We start from the raw sequence: 24,593 nt of genomic DNA on the forward strand, positions 1-24,593 counted from the left end.
TACCAAGAAGAAAAGCATTAACACTGGCATTTTACTGTTAATCTCTTTTAATAAAATTTAAACCACCCTTTGCCGCTTGCCTGACAAGAAGGTGGAGCATGGGAGTCCCTTTATGACTTCCATATGGTCAAATAGGACAAACTGTATGTACAGAGAATGTCACAATCCAGATAAACTTTCTGGTGAAGGCCAAACACACAAATAAGCACTTATCTAATCTTTTTGCCAGTTACCTCTTCAACTACTTGCTCCAGTTCATCTTCATGTGTTTGTATAGATGGACATTGTACACAAATTTCCAGTCGTAGCAACGCTTGCATTTGACATCTAAATTAAAGCCATATGTTAGATTAGATTAAAGAACAGAGCTTTACTACTTTCCTAAGGATGAAGCAAAGGGATATTAACTCACTCTCTAAGCTTAGCTGCTTTGTTTTGGTTTTGCTGATAAAGTTGTCTTATGGTTTTACTGGTCTTTAGCAGAAGCTTGGTTCTCTCTATGCAGTCAGTCTGTAAAATATAATAAATAGAGATGAGTGAAGTTACAGTGATTCGATTTGTCACGAACTTCTCTGCTCGACAGCTTTCAGGTGCTCCGGTGTCTGGAGACTCTCTCCTAGGACTGTATCCACCTTTTCCAGCCCATCGGAGCACCTGAAAGCTGAACTCATTTATGCAGGGTACAGTCAGCAACCGCCGAGCCGAGAAGTTCGTGACGAATCAAAGTACTGTAACTTCGCTCCTCCCTAATAATAAAAATGCTTTATACAACCACACTTCCTCCTCTAGTTAGAAGGGACCAAGGAAACTGACATTGTACATTCACCTCTATATGTTTGCTTTTGGCTGACTTGAAGAAGGATTTGATGGTGGTTAAAGCATTCCTGACACACGAGAGCAGTGAATCATCTTCTCCGGACACCATTTTATCATAGTCTTCAATCAAAAAGGAATTAAGCTCCTCTTCAGACTTAAAACCTGTAAGAGAGTGTTTGTTATAGGTAGGCAAGTGTAGCTATTTTTTTATTTTTTTATATTTCCCTCCAGCCCCAGCAACATATACAATTTATCCACAGGGGATAAAATGCTTAAAATGATAATACCCCTTTAACTCATTACACTATATATATAGAAACATAGAATGTGTCGGCAGATAAGAACCATTTGGCCCATCTAGTCTGCCCAATAATATGAATACTATGAATAGTCCCTGGCCCTATCTTATATGAAGGATAGCCTTATGCTTATCCCATGCATGTTTAAACTCCTTCACTGTATTTGCAGCTACCACTTCTGCAGGAAGGCTATTCCATGCATCCACTACTCTCTCAGTAAAATAATACTTCCTGATATTACTGCATAAACCTTTAACCCTCTAATTTAAAACTATGCCCTAATATATATTAGATGCTTCAACTACACATGCACCATCCACACTAACAAATACTGTTACGATATATAAAAGAATAAGACCTCCAAAACGAACTACTCACCTGTTGGCTTCCTTGGATTTCCTTCAGGCTTCTCTGAAGATCTCCTCTTTGCCTGTGAACTCTTTTCAACAGGGGCACCTTCAGGCTGCAACTTCTGAGCCTTTGAATTTAACCTGGCAGCATTTAACAGTTGCAAAGCACGGGGCATGGTTTTCATCTTCTGTCTCACAGGAGTTGGAGGTAAACCTAAAAAATAAAAAAATAAACAAATAAATGGAAGCTCAAAAGTCACCTTGCAGACAAGTCCTCCATGCATTCATATCGACCCTAAGAGTCAAGAAACCTCACAGCTTTTATTATAAGGATGTCATAGTGATTGTTCCATACTGGTATGACAGGAACTTACGCTTCTTTTGGGTCTCTCCTTGTAGTGTCATGCCAGATTCATCAGTTTTCTTCTGGTAGAACTCCGATAAGTAACATGTGAATTCATCATGAGTAACCAGATCACTTTTCTGGTCTTCATCAAAAGACGCTGCACTTATCAACCTACAAAAAAAAAAAAAAATAATATAAAGCATTCCTGTTAAAATATTTAAATAATTTCCTTGGAACTACTTTTGTAATGTTTGTTGTCTGAGAGTATATTTTAGCATTCCATTGCGGCCCTAGCAAAAAATATACAAAATTCTAGCATTTGGAACGCTTCTTTAAAAAGGAACCAGTCTTGTTGACAATGCAGGCAACCAGGTTAAAGAGCAAATAAATGTAGCAAAGAAAGTAAAATGATGCACTCACCACAATAGAATCTTTAACCCCTTAACGCACCATGATGTACATTTACGCTCCGTCAGGGGCGGCAGGTCCCAGCTGCTATCAGCAGCCAGGGTCCCGCCGGTAATGGCAGACATCCGTGATCGCGCAGATGTCCACCATTAACCCCTCAGATGCCGTGATCAATACAGATCACAGCATCTGCGACAGTGCTTTACTTTAAATGGATGATCGGATCGACCACAGCGCTGCCACAGGGATCCGATCATCCAGCATGGCAGCCGGAGGTCCCCTAACCTGCCTCCCGGGGTCTTCTGCTCTGGTCTGAGATCGAGCAGACCAGTGCAGAAGATGACCGATAATACTGATCAGTGCTATGAACTATGCATAGCACTGAACAGTATTAGCAATCAAATGATTGCTATAAATAGTCCCCTATGAGGACTATTAAATAGTGTAAAAAAAAATAATAATTTGAAAAATCCCCTTCCCCAATAAAAAGGTACAACGTAGTTTTTCCCCATTTTACCCCCCAAAAAGCATAAAAAAAAAAAAAATGATTAAATACACATATTTGGTATTGCCGCAAGCCTTAAAGTTTGAACTATTAAAATAAATATATTGTTAATTATTCCGTACGGTGAACGGCATAAATGTAATTTTTTTTTTTTCTTTTTTTTTTTTAAGTCCAAAATTGCTGCTTTTTGTCACATTTTATTCCCCCCAAATTTATAAAAAGTAAAACCTAGGCTAATGAAAACTGTTAAAAACTACAGACCATGGCGCATAAAATGAGCCCTCATACCGCCCCATACAGGGAAAAATTAGAAAGTTCTATGTGGTCATAATAGGGCAATTTCAAACATACTAATTTTGTTAAAATGGTTTGAGATTTTTTGTAATTTTTATATTTTTTTTCAGGCGGTACAATTATAGAAAAGCATATAACATGTGTATCATTTTAAACATATTGGCCCGCAGAATAAAGAAAACATGTCATTTTTACTGCAAAGTATACAGCATGAAAACAAAATCTTCTAAAATTTGCTAAATTGCGTTTTTCTTTTCAATTTTCCCACCTAAATAAGGAGATTTTTGTTTAGTTACCGTAAAATCTCTTTCTCGGAGGATCCATTGGGGGACACAGACGGTGGGTGTATGCTGCTGTCTCTAGGAGGTGTGACACTATGGTAACAAAGAAGTTGGCTCCTCCCAGCAGGATATACCCGCCTTCAGACCCTGAGCTAATCACTTTAAAGGGGTACTCCGGTGAAAACCTTTTTTCTTTTAAATCAACTGGTGGCAGAAAGTTAAACATATTAGTAAATTACTTCTTTTAAAAAATCTTAATACTTCCTGTACTTATTAGCTGTTGAATACTACAGAGGAAATTATTTTCTTTTTGGAATGCTCTCTGATGACATCACGAGCACAATTCTCTCTGCTGATATTATTATTATAATAATAATAACACTTTATTTTTGTCCTTAGTGGGATTTGAACCCAAGTCCCCAGCACTGCAAGGCAGCATTGCTAACCACTGAGCCACCATGCTGCCCTTAGCATAAACCTGCTATGCATGGTTGCTAAAATGGACAGAGATGTCAGCAGAGAGCACTGTGCTCGTGATGTCATCAGTGTTCCAAAAAGAAAGGAATTTCCTCTGTAGCATTCAGCAGCTAATAAGTACTGGAAGGATTAAGATTTTTTAATAGAAGTAATTTACAAATATGTTTAACTTACTGACACCAATTGATTTAAAAGAAAAAAGGTTTTCACTGGAGTACCCCTTTAAGTTCCAGAGCAATTTGACCAACAGGTCAAAGAAAGAAAAAAAAAAACTGTCCGAGAACCAGAAGAAAAAACATAACTGAACACCCCCCCGGACAGAGAACCAAAGGAATTCCAAAAAGGGCGGGAGCTGTGTCCCCCAATGGATCCTCCGAGAAAGAGATTTTACGGTAAGTAAACAAAAATCTCCTTTTCTCTATCGGCTCCATTGGGGGACACAGACCGTGGGACGTACCAAAGCAGTCCCTTGGGTGGGCAGATAAGCAGTCAGGCAGACGGACGATCCACTGCCGCCTGCAACACTTTACGACCCAGACTAGCATCAGCCGATGCGAAAGTATGCACTCGGTAAAACCTCGAGAAAGTGTGCAAAGACGACCAGATAGCCGCCTTGCAAATCTGCGAGGCCGAGGCTCTATTCTGGAGAGACCAGGATGGGTAGAATGAGCCACAACCCTGAAAGGAGGAATCTTCCCCTTACAGCGAAAGGCTTCTGAAATGGCGGACCAAATCCACCGAGAAATGGTAACGAAGAAGGTAACGGATGAGATGCTTGAGGTCTAGGATTGGTCCTTCTTGGGGACCACAAAAAGATTTGAATAGAGACCCCGAAACCGTTCCCCTGGGAGGAAGGGAACTATAACCCCCTGGAGAAGCAGAGACTGGAGAGCCTCTTGAAATTGCTTCGCCAGAGAAGGAGACCGGGGGGCCCGGGATCGAAAAAAGCGATCCCTCGGAAGGGAGGCGAATTCGATTCGGAAACCATTGGACACCACATCCCTGACCCAAGAGTCCTGAATGTGTGAGGTCCACATGTCTCGAAAAAAGTAAGAGACGACCTCCCACCCGAGAAGAAACCGCGGATAGGGGCCTCACTTCATGCAGAAGTGGGTTTGCGGTTGCCCGATTTGGGCGCAAAACGGCCGGACTGGTTGGAGTCTGACTTCCAAGACGGGCATGCCCGGAACGAGGGAGCCCTCTTGTCCCGCGAGGGGGCCTGCCCGGACCCTTTGCTGGAGCCAGAGGTCCGAAAGAAAAAGGACTTCCTTTGGGAAGTAGGGCGAGCCTTATTTTGAGGCAACAAGGAATTCAACTCCTGTTGCCTCAGCGATAATCTCATCAAGGCGTTTGCCAAAAAGACGTCCACCTGTAAAAGGAAGCTCAGTGAGAGACCTTTTGGAAGCAGCATCCGCATTCCAAGCTTTAAGCCACATAGAGCGGCGGAGAGCCGCTAAGTGACCCACAGTAAAGGCAGAACAATGGGCTGACTGCATGGCAGCTGCGCACAGGAAGTCCCCAGCTTTAGAGCATTGGAGAGCCAGAGCAGATAGATCCTCTGGGGGGATCCCGCTAAGATATCCTAATGGAGCTTTTTGCACCCCTCCGACAGAGCCTTGGACACCCATGTCGAGGCGAAGATGGGAAGAAGAGAAGAGCCAGCTGCTCCAGAGGCAAACTTCGCTAAGGATTCTACCTTCTTGTCTGTGGGATCCTTGAAGGCAGCGGTATCTGCCAGAGGCAGTGTAGTCGCCTTAGAGATCCAGGATATTGGTGGATCCACTGAGGGAGGGGAAACCACCTTAGTGACAAAGTCCTTGTCAAATGGATAATGTTCTTGAATCGTCTTTATTCCCGGGACCCTCTTGTCTGGATGTTTCCATGCAGATTCCAGAATGTCATCAAAGTCAGCATGAGAGCAGAACCTTTGAGGTGCTGGCTTAGCACGATGAAAGGATACTCCTGGATTGACATCCGAAGATCCTGGGTCCTCTAAGTGAAAGGTGTCTCTTATGGCTGTCACCAATGAGTTCACCATTGCAATTGAGTCCGAGCGGTCCTCTGAGTCAGATGCCGGCTCGGAAGCCTCGTCCACCAGTTCACCGGGAGAATGTGAAGGAGTAGAGGCAGTCCTGGAGGGGGGGGGGGGGGGTGACCCTGACCGGGTACGCGGCTCTGGCGTGGCAGAGCGGCGACTCAGAGAACGTCCTCTGGAGGAGCGACGTTTGTGCCCAGATGACGGGAGGGCGGGACTCACGAGGGGAACGCTCACGTCTATCTGAAGACTCAATGGAAGAGTCAGACGAGGCACCCCTAGTACGCTTGTGAGAGCGTGAAGTATGTGGAGACGATGAGCGGGCCCTCTCAGAGGCCCTGCGCAGGGAAGACCCCTTCAAGGCGGACACCACTTCCCGGGAGGCCTCAGCCACCGAATGGGAGACTTGGGTCAAGTCAGCCATATACTGGGTCAGGGAAGAAACCCAGGCTGGTGGAGCCGCTGAACCCACCGGAAACGAAAGGGCATCAGGGGGTACCAGGGGGAGCAGTGGAGCAGGCAGGGCAAGTGGGCTCGGTAGAGCCAGGCATTTTGGAACTACAGTGCTGACAGGCAAAATAAGTCACTGACGAACCAGGTTTCTGTTTAGAGGGAGGAACAGCTCTGGGTACGGACATTATGAGAAAAAAGACAGGAACTTTCTCACCCTAGTCTGTGTCCCCTGGCAGCTGCAGTGAGGAGAACGGCTCCGTGCAGCTAGTGTGAGAAACAGGCCAGCCAATAGTAGAGGGGGGCGTGTCTGCAGCAGAGGCACTAACTAATTGGCCCCCTTCTGACTGAAAATCATGCCCACGGCGCTGATTGGAGGCTATTGCGTGCCTCAGAAGAGCTCCGACAGCCCTGTGGGCGGAGCTAAAAACAGGCCGAGAAGGAACTGTAATGGCGCCCGCACCTTGTCCCCAGCGCACATGTCAGTCGCAAATGCGCTCGGGGGAACAGAGCGGGCGGCCGATACGCCGGCAGAGACTGCCGGAGAAAGCAAAAGTAAGCCGGCGCTGAGAGCGCCCGGCCCGTACCAGCGCCGCAGCTGTCAGCCGCATATAAGGCGCTGCCGGAGAAAATGAAAGTAAGCCAGCGCGGAGAGTGCCCGGCTCGTACCAGCGCAGCGGCTGTCCAACACATATAAGGCGCTGCTCACAGAAACACACACACACAGTGAAACACATAAAGTACATGCCCCCTCAGATGCCACTGCTCCCCCAGAATAAAAGTCAGAATAAAAGTCCATCCCCAGTAAGCCAGCCTAATAACCTGAAAAGGTGGGCCAAAACAGGGGGTCTCCAGAGGTTGCCGATCCACACCTGAGGAGAAGGGGGGGGGGGGGGGGGAGGACTTACCTCAGTCAGAAGAACTTACCTAATGGAGTCTTCAGTGAAGTCTTCAGTTAGCTTTAGTTACCTGCATCACGCCTGGCTGCTATGTGCGAACGAGGCGAGCAGGGAGATAGGGGGACCCGGACCCATGAGGTACCAACCCAGGCGCTGACCGTTGGCGAGGGGGGGGTGAACAGCGCATATACGCAATGTCTGTGCCCCCTTACTCGCAATGGGGAAAACAGGGAACCGGAGTCCCTGAGTCCCCACCTGAAAACGGAAAAGAAAAAGGAATAAAAAAAACTAAAACACGTCCCTATACTAGGAAAACAAAAAATCAGAAGACCTGGTCTGGAGAATTCCAGACCATGTCCACCTCCTTCAGACACTAAGCTTAAACTGATTAGCTCAGGGTCTGAAGGCGGGTATATCCTGCTGGGAGGAGCCGCTTTTTTTATTACCATAGTGTCACACCTCCTAGAGACAGCAGCATACATCCACGGTCTGTGTCCCCCAATGGAGCCGATAGAGAAAATATTTTTTTGGTTGCGCCATACATGTTATGGTAAAATAAGTGATGTCATTACAAAGTACAATTGGTGACAGAAAAAAACAAGCCCTTATATGGGTCTGTGGATGGAAAAATAAAAGAGTTATGATTTTTAGAAGGAGAGGAGGAAAAAACGGAAATGCAAAAATAAAATTGGTCTGGTCCTTAACCCCTTCTCCCAGAATGTCATATATAAACGCCGGGTTGTGCAGTGCGTTCGCGCATCCCGGCGTTTATAAATGACATTCAGTTAACCCGGCGATGCGCAGCATCGCACGGGTTAACTGGCAGAAGTCCCGCTGTTTCCAGAAGGGGACAACTTCTGCTTCACCCCCAGGACCATCCATTGATGGTCCTGGTCAGCGATCACTGTGATTGGTCCCTGTGGACCAATCACAGTGATCTGGGGTGAAAGTTCAGATCCCCCGCACTGCCCGCCCCTGGAAGTCGGGCAGAACGGGGGACGATGGCTGCGGGGGCTCGCGGGGACCTGCAGCATAGGAGGGGGAACACGTGGGGACCGGCAGCCTTACCAGATCCAGCGGCGGGACCGAGGAGCAGCGCGGGACCGGCCACGTGGACGAGCAGCGACGGGTAAGTATGTGGTCCTCAGAGGCAGCAGTGAAGATCTTCACTGCTGCTTCTAGGAGTCTGAAAACTACAACTCCCAGCATGCCTAGACAGCCTTTGGCTGTCTGGGCATGCTGGGAGTTGTAGTTTTGCAACATCTGGAGGGCCCTCGTTTGAAGACCATTGTATAATGGTCTCCAATCTGTGCTCTTCCAGCTGTTGCAAAACTACAACTCCCAGCATGCCCTGACTGTCCAGGCATGCTGGGAGTTTTAGTTCAGCAACATCTGGCCCTTCAGATGTTGCCGAACTACAACAACTGGAGACACACTGGTTGGGAAACATTGTCTGTTTCTAACTCAGTGTTTCCTAACCTGTGTGCCTCCAGCTGTTGCAAAACTATAACTCCAAGCATGCACTAACAGACCATGCATGCTGGGAGTTGTGGTTTTGCAACAGCTGGTGCACCCCCCCCCCCCCCCCCCCCTGTGAATGTACAGGGTACATTCACATGGGCGAGGCTTTTACAGTGGGTTTCTCGCATCTTGAGATGCAGCAAATTTTGCGCTGGGAAACTCGCTGTAATCCCCCGCCCATGTGACTGTACCCTAAAAACACTACACTACACCAACACAAAATAAAATAAAAAGTTAAAAACACTACATATACACATACCCCTACACAGCCCCCCTCCCCCAATAAGAACGTCCGGTACGCCACTGTTTCCAAAGCAGAGCCTCCAGTTGTTGAAAAACAACAACTCCCAGTATTGCCGGACAGCCGTTGACTGTCCACGCATGCTGGGAGTTTTGCAACAGCTGGAGGCACCCTGTTTGGGAATCACTGGCGTAGAATACCCCTATGTCCACCCCTATGCAAATCCCTAATTTAGGCCTCAAATGCGCACGGCGCTCTCACTTTGGAGCCCTGTCGTATTTCAAGGCAACAGTTTAGGGCGACATATGGGGTATCGCTGTACTCGGGAGAAATTGCGTTTAAAGGTTTGGGGGGCTTTTTCTTCTTTAACCCTTCATGAAAAGGAGATGTTGGGGTCTACACCAGAATGTTAGTGTAAAAAAATTAAATTTTTTACACTAACATGCTGATGTTGCCCTATACTTTACATTTTCACAAGAGGTAAAAGGGAAAAAAGCCCCCCAAAATTTGTAACGCAATTTCTCCCGACTACAGAGATACCCCATATGTGGGCGCAAAGTGCTCTGGGGGCGCACAACAAGGCCCAGAAGGGAGAGTGCGCCATGTACATTTGAGGTGATTTGCACAGGGGTGGCTGATTGCTACAGCGGTTTTGACAAACGCAAAAAAAAAAAAAAAAAAAAAAAACAAACACACATGTGACCCCATTTCGGAAACGACACCCCTCACGGAATGTAATGAGGGGTGCAGTGAGAATTTACCCCCAACAGGTGTATGACGGATCTTTGGAACAGTGGTCCGTGAAAATGAAAACTTGTACAGCCCACTGTTCCAAAGATCTGTCAGACACCAGTGGGGGGGGGGGGGGGGGGGAGAAATGCTCACTGTATCCCTTGTTACGTTCCTCAAGGGGTCTCGTTTCCAAAATGGTATGCCATGTGGGGTTTTATTGCTGTTCTGGCACCATAGGGGCTTCCTAAATGCGATATGCCCCCCGAGCAAAATTTGCTCTCAAAAAGCCAGATATGACTCCTTCTCTTCTGAGCATTGTAGTTCGCCCATAGTGCACTTCAGGTCCACTTATGGGGTACCTCCATACTCAGAAGAGAAGGGGTTACAAATATTGGGGAGTATTTCCTGCTATTAACCCTTGCAAAAATGTGAAATTTGGGGGGAAAACACACATTTTAGTGGAAATTATTATTATTTTTTTACATATGCAAAAGTCGTGAAACACCTGTGGGGTAATAAGGCTCACTTTATTCCTTGTTACATTCCTCAAGGGGTCTAGTTTCCAAAATGGTATGCCATGTGGTTTTTTTTTTGCTGTCCTGGCACCATAGGGGCTTCCTAAATGCGACATGCCCCCCGAGCAAAATTTGCTCTCAAAAAGCCAAATATGACTCCTTCTCTTCTGAGCATTGTAGTTCGCCCATAGTGCACTTCAGGTCAACTTATGGGGTACCTCCATACTCAGAAGAGAAGGGGTTACAAATATTGGGGGGTATTTCCTGCTATTAACCCTTGGAAAAATGTGAAATTTGGGGGGAAACACACATTTTAGTGAAAAAAAATAATTATTTTTTTACATATGCAAAAGTCGTGAAACACCTGTGGGGTATTAAGGCTCACTTTATTCTTTGTTATGTTCCTCAAGGGGTCTAGTTTCCAAAATGGTATGCCATGTGAGGGTTTTTTGCTGTTCTGGCACCATAGGGGCTTCCTAAATGCAACATGCCCCCCAAAAACCATTTCAGAAAAACGTACTCTCCAAAATCCCCTTGTCGCTCTTTCCCTTCTGAGCCCTCTACTGCGCCCGCCGAACAATTTACATAGACATATGAGGTATGTGCTTACTCGAGAGAAATTGGGCTACAAATATAAGTATACATTTTCTCCTTTTACCCCTTGTAAAAATTCAAAAATTGGGTCTACAAGAACATGCGAGTGTAAAAAATGAAGATTGTGAATTTTCTCCTTCACTTTGCTTCTATTCCTGTGAAACACCTAAAGGGTTAAAATGATGACTGAATGTCATTTTGAATACTTTGGGGGGTGAAGTTTTTATAATGGGGTCTTTTGTGGGGTATTTCTAATATGAAGACCCTTCAAATCTACTTCAAACCTGAACTGGTCCCTGAAAAATAGTGAGTTTGAAAATTTTGTGAAAAATTGGAAAATTGCTGCTGAACTTTGAAGCCCTCTGGTGTCTTCCAAAAGTAAAAACTCGTCACTTTTATGATGCAAACATAAAGTAGACATATTGTATATGTGAATAAAAAATTTTTTTATTTGTAATATACATTTTCCTTACAAGCAGAGAGCTTCAAAGTTAGAAAAATGCAAAATTTTCAAATTTTTCATCAAATTTTAGGATTTTTCACAAGGAAAGGATGCAAGTTACCACAAAAATTTACCACCATGTTAAAGTAGAATATGTCACGAAAAAACAATCTCTGAATCAGAATGATAACTAAAAGCATTCCAGAGTTATTAATGTTTAAAGTGACAGTGGTCAGATGTGCAAAAAACGCTCTGGTCCTCAAGGCCAAAATGGGCTTGGTCCTGAAGGGGTTAAGGGGTTCAACTTGTAACTTAATTTTCCTAAAAAGTGCATGTTGTACGCTGATAAATACGGTATATTAAGCCTCTTGCTCTATAAGATGATGTCTAGAAATTAGACTATTAGGATATATGCAAGTGTGTGTGTGGGTGTATTTGAAATGAGCACAAAATAATGCTAAAATAATCTACAGGTGCAAAAACATGAAACACCTAATTGCATTCTGCAGCCATTTCTAGGTAAGAACAGTGGATTTAGAGATACCCAATTCTATTTCAAAACAATGACACCATCAACAATGAAGAAATAAGCATGGATCTGGTAGTTCTCTTACCTAAATGATTCCATCAGATTACTGCTGGCACCAGATATTCCAGATAATGGGTACCATCTTTCAATAACAGAGGATCCCCAGTGACTACTCTGAGACAGCTCTTGGTTAATCCACTCTGGCATCGAGACTTCTAGAGAAAAATGAATTTATGATTGATAAATCTGTCCTAAGTTTTTTCAATATACCAAGAAACAACAAAGGAAAAGGTATGGCAACACACATGTTCTTTAAGTGAAGAATAAAATAAGGCATGGAGCCAAGGCAGGTGTAATGACAAAATATTGGGTACCATTTCTGTAAACACACTGGCTAGGTAAGTATACTAGGTTCATGTAGCTCAGCAGATGGTCAACATTTTTAGCCAAAACCGGGAGTGGGTCCAAAACAGAAAAAAAAGTTGTCAATCTTAACATTCTTGTTTTCTCAGTGTCTGTTCCACTGCTGGTTCCGAATACAGACCAAAGAAACAAGTGAATTCAGCTCAATAGTCATAGACATACAGTATGTCAGGGCTTGAGAAATCCAAGGGGCCAGGTTTCAATGGATACTAAGAATGTCATGGTAGCACCTAGGTCAGCCCTTTCCAATGACAGTTGTCCATCTTTAAAAAAAAATGTTTTACCTGCGCTGATCCTGTTCTGCCTGCTGGCATCGCTTTGGTGTTACATTAGCAGCAGATGACAGGTGTCACGCTCCGTACTCAGACCTGTTATTCTTACTAGAAGTGTAAGGTTTCATTGCCAACTAGGTGTATCCAGTTGGAAGCGTATTCCTACATTGCCAGCTTTGGGTGATGTTAGACAACGTGGGGACACATCCTCAATGTTGGCTATTGAGCGTTGTATGTTTTGTTTTTTATTATTATTATTATATAAAACAAAAACACTATCAAAACTAATAAAACAATACTAATAATTACCAGGAAGGGTAGTGTTTTCTTTGGTGTTAAAGACATGGTTAAGAACAGAATTTACAATATCGGGTAGATCAGAAGCGATGTCTTGATCAATTTCTTCAGTAGAATTATCCTGGAGTCTGTCAAACTCAGCTGATGGATCACTGCAGATCACATTGAGAACAGCTGCATTTTCAGAAATGGGGGAAAGGATGGCAGCTCTGGGCAGAAAATCATCAGCAGTAGACACATCAGCAACCTGGTGGAATTAGAAAATGAATTATAAGCAAAAATTTAAATTAAAATGACATTGAACAGCATTTAAGTTTACATACAAATTTTCCCTACTCAATTCTATATTGATAGAGAGAGATATATATATATATATATATATATATATATATATATATATATATATATATATTAGAAAAAAATACTACATGCCTTTTTAGAGGCACCTTTAAGCCCATTACAATAATGTTAAAAAAAAACAGTCCCCTTAAATGGGTACTCCAGTTTTTTTAATGAACTGGTGCCAGAAAGTTAAACAGATTTGTAAATTACTTCTATTGAAAAATCTTAATCCTTCCAGTACTTATTAACTGCTGTGTGCTACAAAACAAACTCAAAAAGAAAATAATTTCCTTTTGGTCTTGTCCACAGTGCTCTGTGCTGACACCTCTGTCCGTGTCAGGAACTGTCCAGAGCAGCATAGGTTTGTTATGGGGATTTTTTACTGCTGGACAGTTCCTGATACGGGCATCAAGTGTCAGCAGAGAGCAGTGTGGACAAGACAAAAAAGAAATTCAAAAAGAAAAGAATTTCCTCTGTAGCATACAGCTGCTAATAAGTAATGGAAGGACAAATATATTTTAATAGAAGTAATTTACAAAACTGTTTAACTTTCTATTTAAGTTTTCCACTGAAGTACCCCTTTAAGGCTGGTTTCACACTGGCGTAATACAGATGCATTTCTGTACCTGGGCCCCGCCTTCTCCCTACTGCCCAGGCTCATTACATGACACTGCACTCAGCCCATCACCGGCTGAGACAGGACATAACTGCGGCCGCCGATAAGCTGTGCGCAGTATGATTCACCGTCCACCAGGAAGCGGAAGAAGACTAGCACCGGAGGGCAGGGACACATATTGGTGCAACAAGGGAATGTCGGCAGGTGAGTCAAAGTTCATAAATTTTTTTTTCACAGCCTGGGCACTGGGGAAGAATAAACATTTACACTACAGTACTCCTTTAACCCCTTTCCGCAAAACGGCGTTTATAAAGGAGCTGAGCTCGAATCATACCCGCACGGCATCAGCAGCCGGGACCCATAGCTAATGCCAGACATCGCCGTTCAGGCAGATGTCCGGCATTAAAGGGCTACTCTGCTCCCCAGCATCTGCAAAATTCCACCTCACATCAGAACATTGAGTTCCTGGACGCTGTGTGCGGGCTTCCGTGTTCAGGCCCGCCCCATTGTGATGTCACGGCCGGCCCCATCAAAGAAAGTCTATGGGAAGGGGGCGCGACGGCCGTCACAACCCCTCCCATAGACTTGCATTGAGGGGGCGGGACGTGACGTCACATGACGGGGCATGAACACGGAAACCCGCAGACAGCGTTCAGGAACTCAATGTTCCGGACGCTGGGGAGCGGAGTACCCCTTTATCTCTTTAGACGCAGCAATCAAAATTGATTGTCGCATCTAAAGTTAAAGTGAAAGCTTCCCGGCAGCTCAGTTGGGCTGATCGGGACCACCGTGATGTTCCGATCAGCTAGGATGCACGAGGAGGGTCCCTTACCTGCCTCCTCCGCGTCTGATCGCCGAATGACTGCTCCGTGCCTGAGATCCAGGCAGGGGCAGTCAAGTGGCGATAACACGGATTAATGCTATGGCAATGCATTGATCAGTGGCTGCAATCTGTATAATGCATGTTATAGTCCCCTATGGGGGCTAACATTGCAAAAAAACAAAAAATAAAAGTGAAAAAAAATGTCATTAAGATGATTTAACCTCTTCCCTAATAAAAGTTTGAAAAAACTAAGTAAAAATAAAACATGTGGTATCGCAAAAAAATAAGTCCAAAATAGCGTATTTTTGGTCACTTATGCCATAAAATAAAAATTTTTGACAAAAAGCGATCATAAAGTCTTATCAAAACAAAATCAGTACAGATAAAAACCTCATGACGCAAAAAATTTGCCCTCATACCGCCCCATACGTGGTAAAATAAATTAAAAAAAAGTTATAGGGGTCAGAAGATGACAATTTTAAACATATTAATTTTTGTGCATGTAGTTATGATTTTTTCCAGAAGTCCGACAAAATCAAACCTATATAAGTAAGGTATCATTTTAATCGTATGGACCTACAGAAGGTGTCATTTTTACAGAAAAATGTACTGCGTAGATTTTTTCTTCAATTTTGTCGCACAATGATTTTTTTCTTTTGGTTTCACTGTAGATTTTTTGGTAAAAAGACTGATGCCATTATAAAGTAGAATTGGTGGCGCAAAAATTGAAGGTACAAGATTGAAAGGGTTATGATTTTTAAAAGGTAAGGAGGAAAAAACGAAAGTGCAAGAATGGAAAAACACTGTGTCCTTAAGGGGTTAAACATAAAGAAACATTCTACTTTACCAGGAAGAGTCCTTTAGACAGTATTGTATTCAGCAGCTGGTTAAAGTGCAGGCATGAAGAATGGCTACTGTTTGACAAACTCTGCAGCAGCCAGCTTTCCATTCTTAGCGGCCCAACTGTATTTTGATTCCAGTTTTCCATGGTGCCTTTCAAACGGACGGTCACTACATTTTTAAAACGCTTTTGAGTTATTGAAATTGGTTCCAAGCTAACGGCACATTCCCATTGTTCTACCGCATCTGATATTGGAAAAAACAAAGACAATGCATTTGTTAACAAGGTTCACAACTTCTTACCGTCAACTAAATCTAAGCTATATTGGGTAAACCCAGTTTGTGCTTCATCCAAAAATAGACATTTTAAGATGCAGCCATCTTGTACAATATTTCAGTAACTATTGCACCGTTATGAAGTAGTATCGGATGTAGCAACAGCCGATACTACTTGATAAAAGGTCTTCTAGTGACCAAAACATCACACAATATGACTACAGGTCTGTGTGCATGGAGGAGACATATCAGGAGAGGTTTTCACTTTTGTGCAAAGAAATAGTTGTCCATAGCAGATTCAGATATAGATTCAAGCCTGTATTTTTCAGAGGCCTTTTTTAAATGAAAGCTGGAATCTGGTTGCTACGGGCAACTGCTTCTTTGCACAAGTTTTGATAAATCTGCCCCAAAATATTTATTTATTTGAACACGTTTCAACACTGACAAACAAAACAAAAAAAATACAAGGAAAAAAATAAGGAAAATAAAGAGTGTTATATGTAAATGAATGATGTTGATTTCTTGTACTTCAGCCACTAGGCTGAGCCCCCCGTCTGCTTGAGCACCCACTTTACACAATCTGAACTGTGCGACCATTTTCAGGACACTGACATAAAATATAAGGCTAAAATAAGGCTTACAACAGGAGTAGATAGGACTAATCATCAGAATTCCGGCCATACCTTATTTCACCGCTATAGTCCATTTCAGTGCTGAAATAAAAGCCTGTTTGTCGTTATGCAAATGATGCATAAAAGCTTTTCAGTGCAAGAGCCATGCCCATGTCCTTTTCCTATTGCCTGTCATTCAAACACGGTAGGTGGATGCAAGTGGGCTTGGGGCAGGCAATAAAGAGGACATGGGCTGGATTTCCTTGGCTCATGACATGCTAGAGAACATCCCCTGTGCACTTGAGCAGCATTTGCAAAATAAACAGACATATATTAGCAATGGAAAGGACAAGAGGGATTTAATAAAGTATGCCCGGGAACCTGATGACTAGCCCTATCTAGCCAGGTGCTTTTATTTTTCTGCTGATCTAATGGTAATAATATAGAACAGCCACTTCTACTTTAGAGAACCACGCATAACATTGCCCGTCGTTTGATTGGGCATAAAGGTATTTCACATTTACATTGTATAAACTTGGGACTACTACAGCAGCCAGACCGGCAGTGATCAGCCCAGTGTAGAACCTACACACACGGCACTGAGGGTCCGCATCTGCTGGGAATTAGATTACCCCACAACTACAGTGAGCCGATCTATTAATGTCAAAACATCCTAGCAGTACGGTAGTGCTGTTTGACATCAATATTTTCTATGCTGTGCCCAATGTACAATAACCCTGCAAAATCCCCCTTCAGTATACAAAACATTTTTTGGTCGAGGTCCGATTGTTTAGACCCCTACCGATCTCTAGATCACTTTCTGCAATCTCTGCCCAGCTGCAGAGGATGGCTCCATTATAAGTCTATGGTGCAACTATACGGAGATCATTGCATCTGGAGAGTGAAGTGTGCTTTACCTGGATAGCTCTATAAATCAGTAGTGGTGTGAATGCTCAGATCCTGACTGATGTCCCAGTGGCATGTCAACAGTTTTAGCACACTTTAAGGGCCAATAAGGCCAGTTATTGGACAAATGAATAATAATTCAAGTGTTCATTCCTGATCAATAGCCAATGTAAACAAGTCTGCAATCAGCCAATAAACAAGCTAACAATGTTGTGTTCAAATTTTTTACGTCATATGGACTTTGAAATCTTTTGTCAGTTCCCTATGTAAACAGTAAATGTGCTGCCAAAGAATCAATTAATGTCTATGGGCCTAAGGGTCTGAATGAAGAAAGATCATTTATTTAAAGCCATCTCAATTATTGCCATGTGAAAGTTTAAGTGGTTGAGCGCCAAGTAATGTCCTATATCACCAATCGGCACTCATAAAATAACTAAATCTACTCCAGCCTCACATACAGCAACAAAAAAGAAGCAGCTGTAAAAAAAGAAGAGCTGTAAATGAAGACTGCACATGATATACACAACTCTGACAGCATCATTTGTATCTGACAGTCCACTCGCACATGGTGCTACACAGATGAACTAACACATGGGAGCTTGTTCCACTGTTTTTACACTCCTGCACAGATACTGAACATATTTACAAGTTTTAGGTTACTGTTTATTAAATAGTTGTATGATTTTTGGCTAAACAATGTGAATGTTGTAAATAAAACACTTATTTGTAAATAGTCAGTAATGTGCAAATGTTTATTTAGACAAGTTAAAACTAGACTGGCACAAACTATAAAGTTTATGTCAGCACAATACTGTGCAATAAATTCGACATCTTGCTAAACACTTTTTGCTTTTCTATTCCACACCTGATGTCTGTCCCCTCTTTTTTTTACAATCCATTTACATCTGCACTCATTACCGTTTTTTTGACAGCAGAAAAAACAGCACATGCAGTATTTTTTCTTCCGTAAAAAAAAAAAAAAAAAAAAAAGACTTAACATTGAAGTCTATGGAAAACAGATGAGCCTTTAATTTCATCTGTTTGCCTCCTTTTTTTACTTCTGCGCATGCTCATAAACAAAACAAAAAAAAAAAAAAACAACGGCCCTCCCATAGACTTCTATTGAGGCGGCAAGCCGTCACGTCACAAGGGGGCGGGCATGAACACGCAAGCCCACACACAGCGTTCAGGAACTGAATGTTCCGGATGCTGGGGAGCATAGTAACCCTTTAACTGAACAATAACTGATCCAAATGGATCTGTTATTGTCCGTTTCTTTCTTAAAGTCCGTTTTTATTTTTGACGGGAGAAGAAAGGGACGGGTCTAGATGGCCGTATGAACGCAACCTTAACACCTTAAGGACTGAGCGATTTCACATTTTTGCATTTTCGTTTTTTCCCTTCTTGCCTTTAAAAAAAATCATAACCCTTTAAATTTTGCACCTAAAAATCCATATGATGGCTTATTTTTTGCGTCACCAATTCTACTTTGTAATGACATCAGTCATTTTACTCAAAAATCTACGGCGAAATGGAAAAAAAAATCATTGTGAGACAAAATTGAAAAAATAAAACACGCCATTTTGTAAGTTTCGGGGGCTTCTGTTTTTACGCAGTACATTTTTCGGTAAAAATGACACACTCTTTATTCTTTAGGTCCATACGGTTGAAATGATACCCTACTTATATAGGTTTGATTTTGTCGTACTTCTGAAAAAAATCATAACTACATGCAGGAAAATTTATACGTTTAAAATTGTCATCTTCTGACCCCTATAACTTTTTTATTTTACCGCGTATGGGGCGGTATGAGGGCTCATTTTTTGCGCCGTGATCTGAAGTTTTTAGCGGTACCCTTTTTGTATTGATTGGACTTTTTGATCACTTTTTATTCATTTTTTTCATGATATAAATAGTGACCAAAAATATACTATTTTGGACTTTGGAATTTTTTTGCGCGCACGCCATTTACCGTCCGGTTTAAATAACGATATATTTTTATAATTCGGACATTTCCACACGCGGCGATACCACATATGTTTATTTTTATTTACACTGTTTTATTTTGTTACTAGGAAATGCCAGGTGATTTAAACTTTTAATTCAGAAGGGAATATCTGAAACGGTGAACTTTTAAAAAAAATGTTACCTTTTTTTGGCGAGCTCATAGCTCCTATAGGGACCTATGAGCTTGCAATGGCTGATTGCATACACAGATTGTTGCCTTGCCGTTGCATGGCAACAAGCTGTGTAATCGGCGGTTGATTGCTCCAGCCTGTAACTCAGGCATGGAGCAATCATTCAGAGCCGGGACGCCGACGGAAGAAGGTAGGGAACTTCTTCTCTCCGGGTAGCTGATCGGGGCATCGAGATTTTATCGCGATGACCCCGATAAGTCCGACTGAGCAGCCGGGAAGCATTCACTTTCGATGCGGCGCTCAGCTTTGACCGCCGCATCGGAAGGGATAATAGCGCGTGGCCGAACGATCGCGGCCGCGCGCTATTAGCCGCTGGTCCCGGCTGTGAATAGGCGCTGACACCATCCCGCTATGACGGGACCCCGCATTATAGACAGGGACCGGACTTAGGACGTACTCATATGTCCCAAGTCTTTAAGGGGTTAAATAGTGCACAAATCTGGCACGTTATGCACCTCCTGAGCAGTGTTTTTCTAGATTTTCTATATCTCCCTCATAAAAATAAGATATTCAAATATATGTAACAAAAAGAACATACGTTTTATGGGTTGTGTATACATATATCCTATCTGTTACAGTTACCAACATACGTTTGTCTTTATTTCTTTACATTTGCACCTGCCCTTTTACTTATGATAATCTAGAGCCATCATCTAGGGTTACATTCACACGTTGGTAACTCACAGTGGATTTCCCACTGCAAGCTTCACCACCATTCACTTCGATTGGTAGAAATAAGCAAATCTGCTAAAACCACGGATTTTCCACATACCCATCAAAGTATATGGTAACTAAACTAGGGCTGCAGCTAACGATTATTTTAATAATCGATTAGTTGTTGATTATTTCATCGATTAATCGGAAACAATGTAAAAAAAAAAAAAAAAAAAAAAAAAAAAAAGGGGTTCAACTGATTCTACTTGAAAAATGATGTACAATGTCCATATTAAAAGTTTCTAGCATGTGATGTGACCAAACAACAGCAATTTTGGATTTTGTTTTTTTACGTTTACGCCGGCTGCTGTCATTATTAATGATCCTGTACAGAAACCAGCCTAAATTTGATATTGCCGCATGGGTAACTGTCTGAAGTATTAAAATAAAATGTTAATGATTCACTAATATATTAATAGTTCAGACAGTTAGCCATACGATAGTATCAAATATGTAAAAGAAAAAGTTATTTAACTTTTTTTGTATAGCAATAGGAAGAGCGGTTAATTTACATTATAATTTTTTTTTGCTTTTTTTTTTATATAGCACTCCTATACACATGGGGGTATGTGCAGACTGCAGAGCATTGCTATGCAGTCTGCACATACCCCCCACGTGTATAGCAGTGTATGTACATTCCTATACAGATGGAGGTATGTGCAGAGCATTGCACCCTTGTTCCCCCCTATAGGCAGCAGGGCCCCCACTTTAGACAGCAGGGCCCCACGTAGACATTAGTAGCAGCCCCTCCAGTAGACGGCAGCCCCCACCCTTGTAGACAGCACTCACCGGCGGCTGTCCTCTGCCCCGTTCTCCTGTCCGCATCATGTCGTCCTTTGGAGGAGCATGTAACATACACGTCACTCTGCTTCCTCCGTAGCGTTACGCTGGGCGCGGGGGAGGAGGTGGAGTAAAGTGAGTGTCACATGCTCCTCCATGGGACGGGATGCGGACAGGAGAAGCAGGTATAGGGGACACTGAACGAGTCCCCGATACCATGCAAATTGCTAGTATTGGCCCAATACTTCCATTCACTGCTGCCGCCCGACATGTCCCTGCTGCTGCTCTACTCCTAGTGCAAATAGCGCACCGCCGGGACATGTCTATTCTCTGCTGCTCATCTCCGTTCGGTAGAGATAAGCAGCAAAGAATAGACATGTCCTGGCACCGCGCTAGTTGCCCCGGGAGTAGGGCAGCAGCAGGGACATGTCGGGAGGCAGCGGTGAATGAAGCCTAGATGTGGGACATGTCAGCTTCATTCATTCATTGCCGCCACGGACAACGAATCGGGCGATTATTCAATAAGGATATTCGTCAACAATGATTACAGTTATCGAATTTAATCGATTTTATCGGTTAATCGTTGCAGCTCTAGACTAAACACGCCGCTGCAAGTTGATCAACGCACGAATGAATATACCCTCATGATGGTTACTTGACCAGATGCTGCTGACAGGGTGACTAACTAAAACAGAAGAAAGTAATCTAAAGGTCCTGCCGGAGCAATACATTTGGCTTCTAAGATCTACAACAGATTTGTCCTTCCCTGATCACTCTTACCAGGTGTCATTAAGGTGACCAAACCATCCTGCTGCGGAAACCAGGATCTGTACTCCAGCTCACTGCTAAGAAGTGAACACAGCACAGAATCATAGGGAATACTAAGAGCTGCCCTGGCGGAGGACAGCTGGTCTGGGGGTAGGCTTGAAGACTCCAGTAAACACTCGGATGGTATAATCCTGCCACTGACACACTGCATGAGTTCAACCATCGTCCAGTATCCAAAATGATCACAGGTTTCCCACACCTAGAGACAAAGGCAATATGGTTAGCATCATTTTAAAGTGTGGACATTTCGGTAGTACAAAAGGTGACACCACGGCCAGCAAATCTCTTTATGGACTGGCGGCAATGAATCACAACAGGGATTAAGTACAATTTCTATTCTGTGTGGGTATGAATAACCCAGTGATGTGAATGGTGGATTCTGTAGGATATAGAGCAGTGTTTCCCAAACAGGGTGCCCCCAGCTGTTGCAAAACTACAACTCCCAGCCGAAGGCTGTCCGGGCATGCAGGGAGTTGTAGTTTTGTAACAGCTGGAGGCACCCTGGTTGTGAAACATTGATATAGAGGCAGAACTGGTGCCTTTATCCTGACAGAATTGCTGCCCCAATTATGTTGCCTATAGAATGTATATGGCAGTAATCTCAAACTGTGGACCTTCAGCCTAAGGCTGACCAGGCATGCTGGGAGTTGTAGTTTTGCAACAGCTGGAGGCACCCTGGTTTGGAAACACTGATTATAGAGGCAGAACTAGTGCCTTTATCCTGACAGAATTGCTGCCCTAATTATGTTGCCTATAGAACAGTGGTCTCCAACCTGCGGACCTCCAGATGTTGCAAAACTACAACTCCCAGCATGCCCGGACAGCCAAAGGCTGTACGGGCATGCTGGGAGTTGTAGTTTTGCAACATCTGGAGGTCCGCAGGTTGGAGACCACTGCTATAGGATGTATATGTCAGTAGTCTCAAACTGCAGACCTCCAGCCTAAGGCTGTCCGGGCATGCTGGGAGTTGTAGTTTTGAAAAAGCTGGCAGTCCACTGGTATACAGGATATGCAGTGATCATCAGATAGATGAAGCCCCCCTTTTCCATCTATGGCTAGCCAATAGAACCGAACCATCTCCCCCCGATGATACACCTGTCACATTCTAGTACTGTGCTCCCCATCTGTTGCAAAACCACAACTCCCATCATGTCCAGGTATTCACCAGCATTCCCCAACCTGCAGTGCTCCAGCAAACTACAGCCTCCATTATATCTGGATATTTGCCAGCATTTTCCACCTGCAGCGCTCCAACTGTTGCAAACTACAAGTCCCAGCATGCCCAAACATTGGGCAGCATTTCCCAGCATGCCCTGACAGCTCGTCCTGTCCTCACCTGGGCCCAGTCGGAGGTGTCCAGCCAGTACAGAGTGACCCTCTTGTTGCTGATGAGGTTCTGCAGCCCCCGGGACAGCAGCCTGTCCATCACCTGCTGGAGCCCGGCCTCCTCCTCCCCGGTGAAGTCTCCGAGCTGTGCCCGGGAGTGCGGGCAGGGGGAGAGCAGGAACACGGCGTTCTTACAGCCGGAGCCGGACAAGGCCTCTGCCGCCGCCTTCAGGGGCTCCTCCGCCGCGATCAGTCGTCCTCTCCGGCGGCCGCGCAGTACGGCAGGCTTGGCAGGAGACGTGATGTCCGGCCGGTCCCATTGGAAGTCAGACAAGGTCTCCATAAGGGCGGTGTGTGTCAGGGCGGCCCGGGAGCTCCGGCTGTGGCGGCTCCGCTCCCAGCAGGCCTCCAGCTCCTCTTCAAACTCATCCCAGCTACGGGGACCCAGTTCCCGGAGGTCGGAGCGGCGCGGCGGCCTACAGCGGCCCCCAACAGAGTTCAAGAAGCGGTAACTCCAGCGGACCTGGCCGAGGCCTGCGCGGCACGTCAGGAAGTTCAGCAGCCGCAGAGACACCAGCTTGATCCGGTCCTTGAGCGCCGAGTCCGCCGCGTCCACCAGTAGCACCACATTGTGAGAGGACGCCATCCCCCGCCGTGTACGCTTCAGGCCCGGCTCACAGCGCCGCACACACAGCCTCCGCCATTCTCCCTCTACTTCAGTCACTGCGATCAAACCGGCCGCGCGTTAGGCTGGCACAAGCGCTGATTGGCTGGGGAAGTCTTGCGCTCGAACCTGATTGGTCAATCCGGGAGCGGAGGTAAAAAACTCCACAACAGGAAGTATACAGATGACTGCAGTGGTCGCCGGAGCGCGCTGATTGGTCAGAGTGTATGACACACTGCTCTATGATTGGCTGCAGCTCATATTTAAACATTTAAAGGGTTCTACTGTTCTCTGGTTGTAGGATGGTGACGGCTGTCTGTATGTGGCACAGTAGGCATGCTGCCTAGGATACTGCCCGTTAGAGTGGTGATAGTGAGGGGATCTACCGACAGCTGCAGCTCGTTGTAGGAGGCTCCATAGTGAGGGGGCTGGAATAGAGATGCTGAATTGGCTAGAAAGGAGTTTTTGCAGAAAAAATCCTAACAGAACAGCCTGTAGCAGTGTTTTCTAACTTCTCTGTGCTCTTTCCTGTCTGATAGGACTCCTCTGTGCTCCCTCCTGTCTGATAGGACTCCTCTGTGCTCCCTCCTGTCTGATAGGACTCCTCTGTGCTCCCTCCTGTCTGATAGGACTCCTCTGTGCTCCCTCCTGTCTGATAGGACTCCTCTGTGCTCTCTCCTGTCTGATAGGACTCCTCTGTGCTCTCTCCTGTCTGATAGGACTCCTCTGTGCTCCCTCCTGTCTGATAGGACTCCTCTGTGCTCCCTCCTGTCTGATAGGACTCCTCTGTGCTCCCTCCTGTCTGATAGGACTCCTCTGTGCTCCCTCCTGTCTGATAGGACTCCTCTGTGCTCCCTCCTGTCTGATAGGACTCCTCTGTGCTCTCTCCTGTCTGATAGGACTCCTCTGTGCTCTCTCCTGTCTGATAGGACTCCTCTGTGCT

The 24,593-nt window shown here is 44.4% G+C and overlaps 1 protein-coding gene across 1 annotated transcript in view; it reads right to left on the bottom strand.

Moving 5' to 3' along the window:
- The window catches only part of TICRR (TOPBP1 interacting checkpoint and replication regulator), a 54,535-nt gene extending 30,261 nt beyond the window's left edge, over positions 1–24,274 (bottom strand). The window contains exons 1-10 of the mRNA XM_056571924.1: positions 22,997–24,274; positions 21,613–21,859; positions 15,355–15,593; positions 12,739–12,973; positions 11,820–11,949; positions 1,840–1,982; positions 1,494–1,679; positions 827–978; positions 413–510; positions 234–327 (exon numbers count right to left, since the gene is read on the bottom strand). Coding sequence (XP_056427899.1) covers positions 234–327; positions 413–510; positions 827–978; positions 1,494–1,679; positions 1,840–1,982; positions 11,820–11,949; positions 12,739–12,973; positions 15,355–15,593; positions 21,613–21,859; positions 22,997–23,632 — 2,160 coding nt within the window. The 5' untranslated portion in view covers positions 23,633–24,274. The remainder of the gene's footprint in view (positions 1–233; positions 328–412; positions 511–826; positions 979–1,493; positions 1,680–1,839; positions 1,983–11,819; positions 11,950–12,738; positions 12,974–15,354; positions 15,594–21,612; positions 21,860–22,996) is intronic.
- Positions 24,275–24,593: the final 319 nt, after the last annotated feature.

This window comes from Hyla sarda, chromosome 4 (genome assembly GCF_029499605.1).
Source record: "Hyla sarda isolate aHylSar1 chromosome 4, aHylSar1.hap1, whole genome shotgun sequence".
Taxonomy (NCBI): domain Eukaryota; kingdom Metazoa; phylum Chordata; class Amphibia; order Anura; family Hylidae; genus Hyla; species Hyla sarda.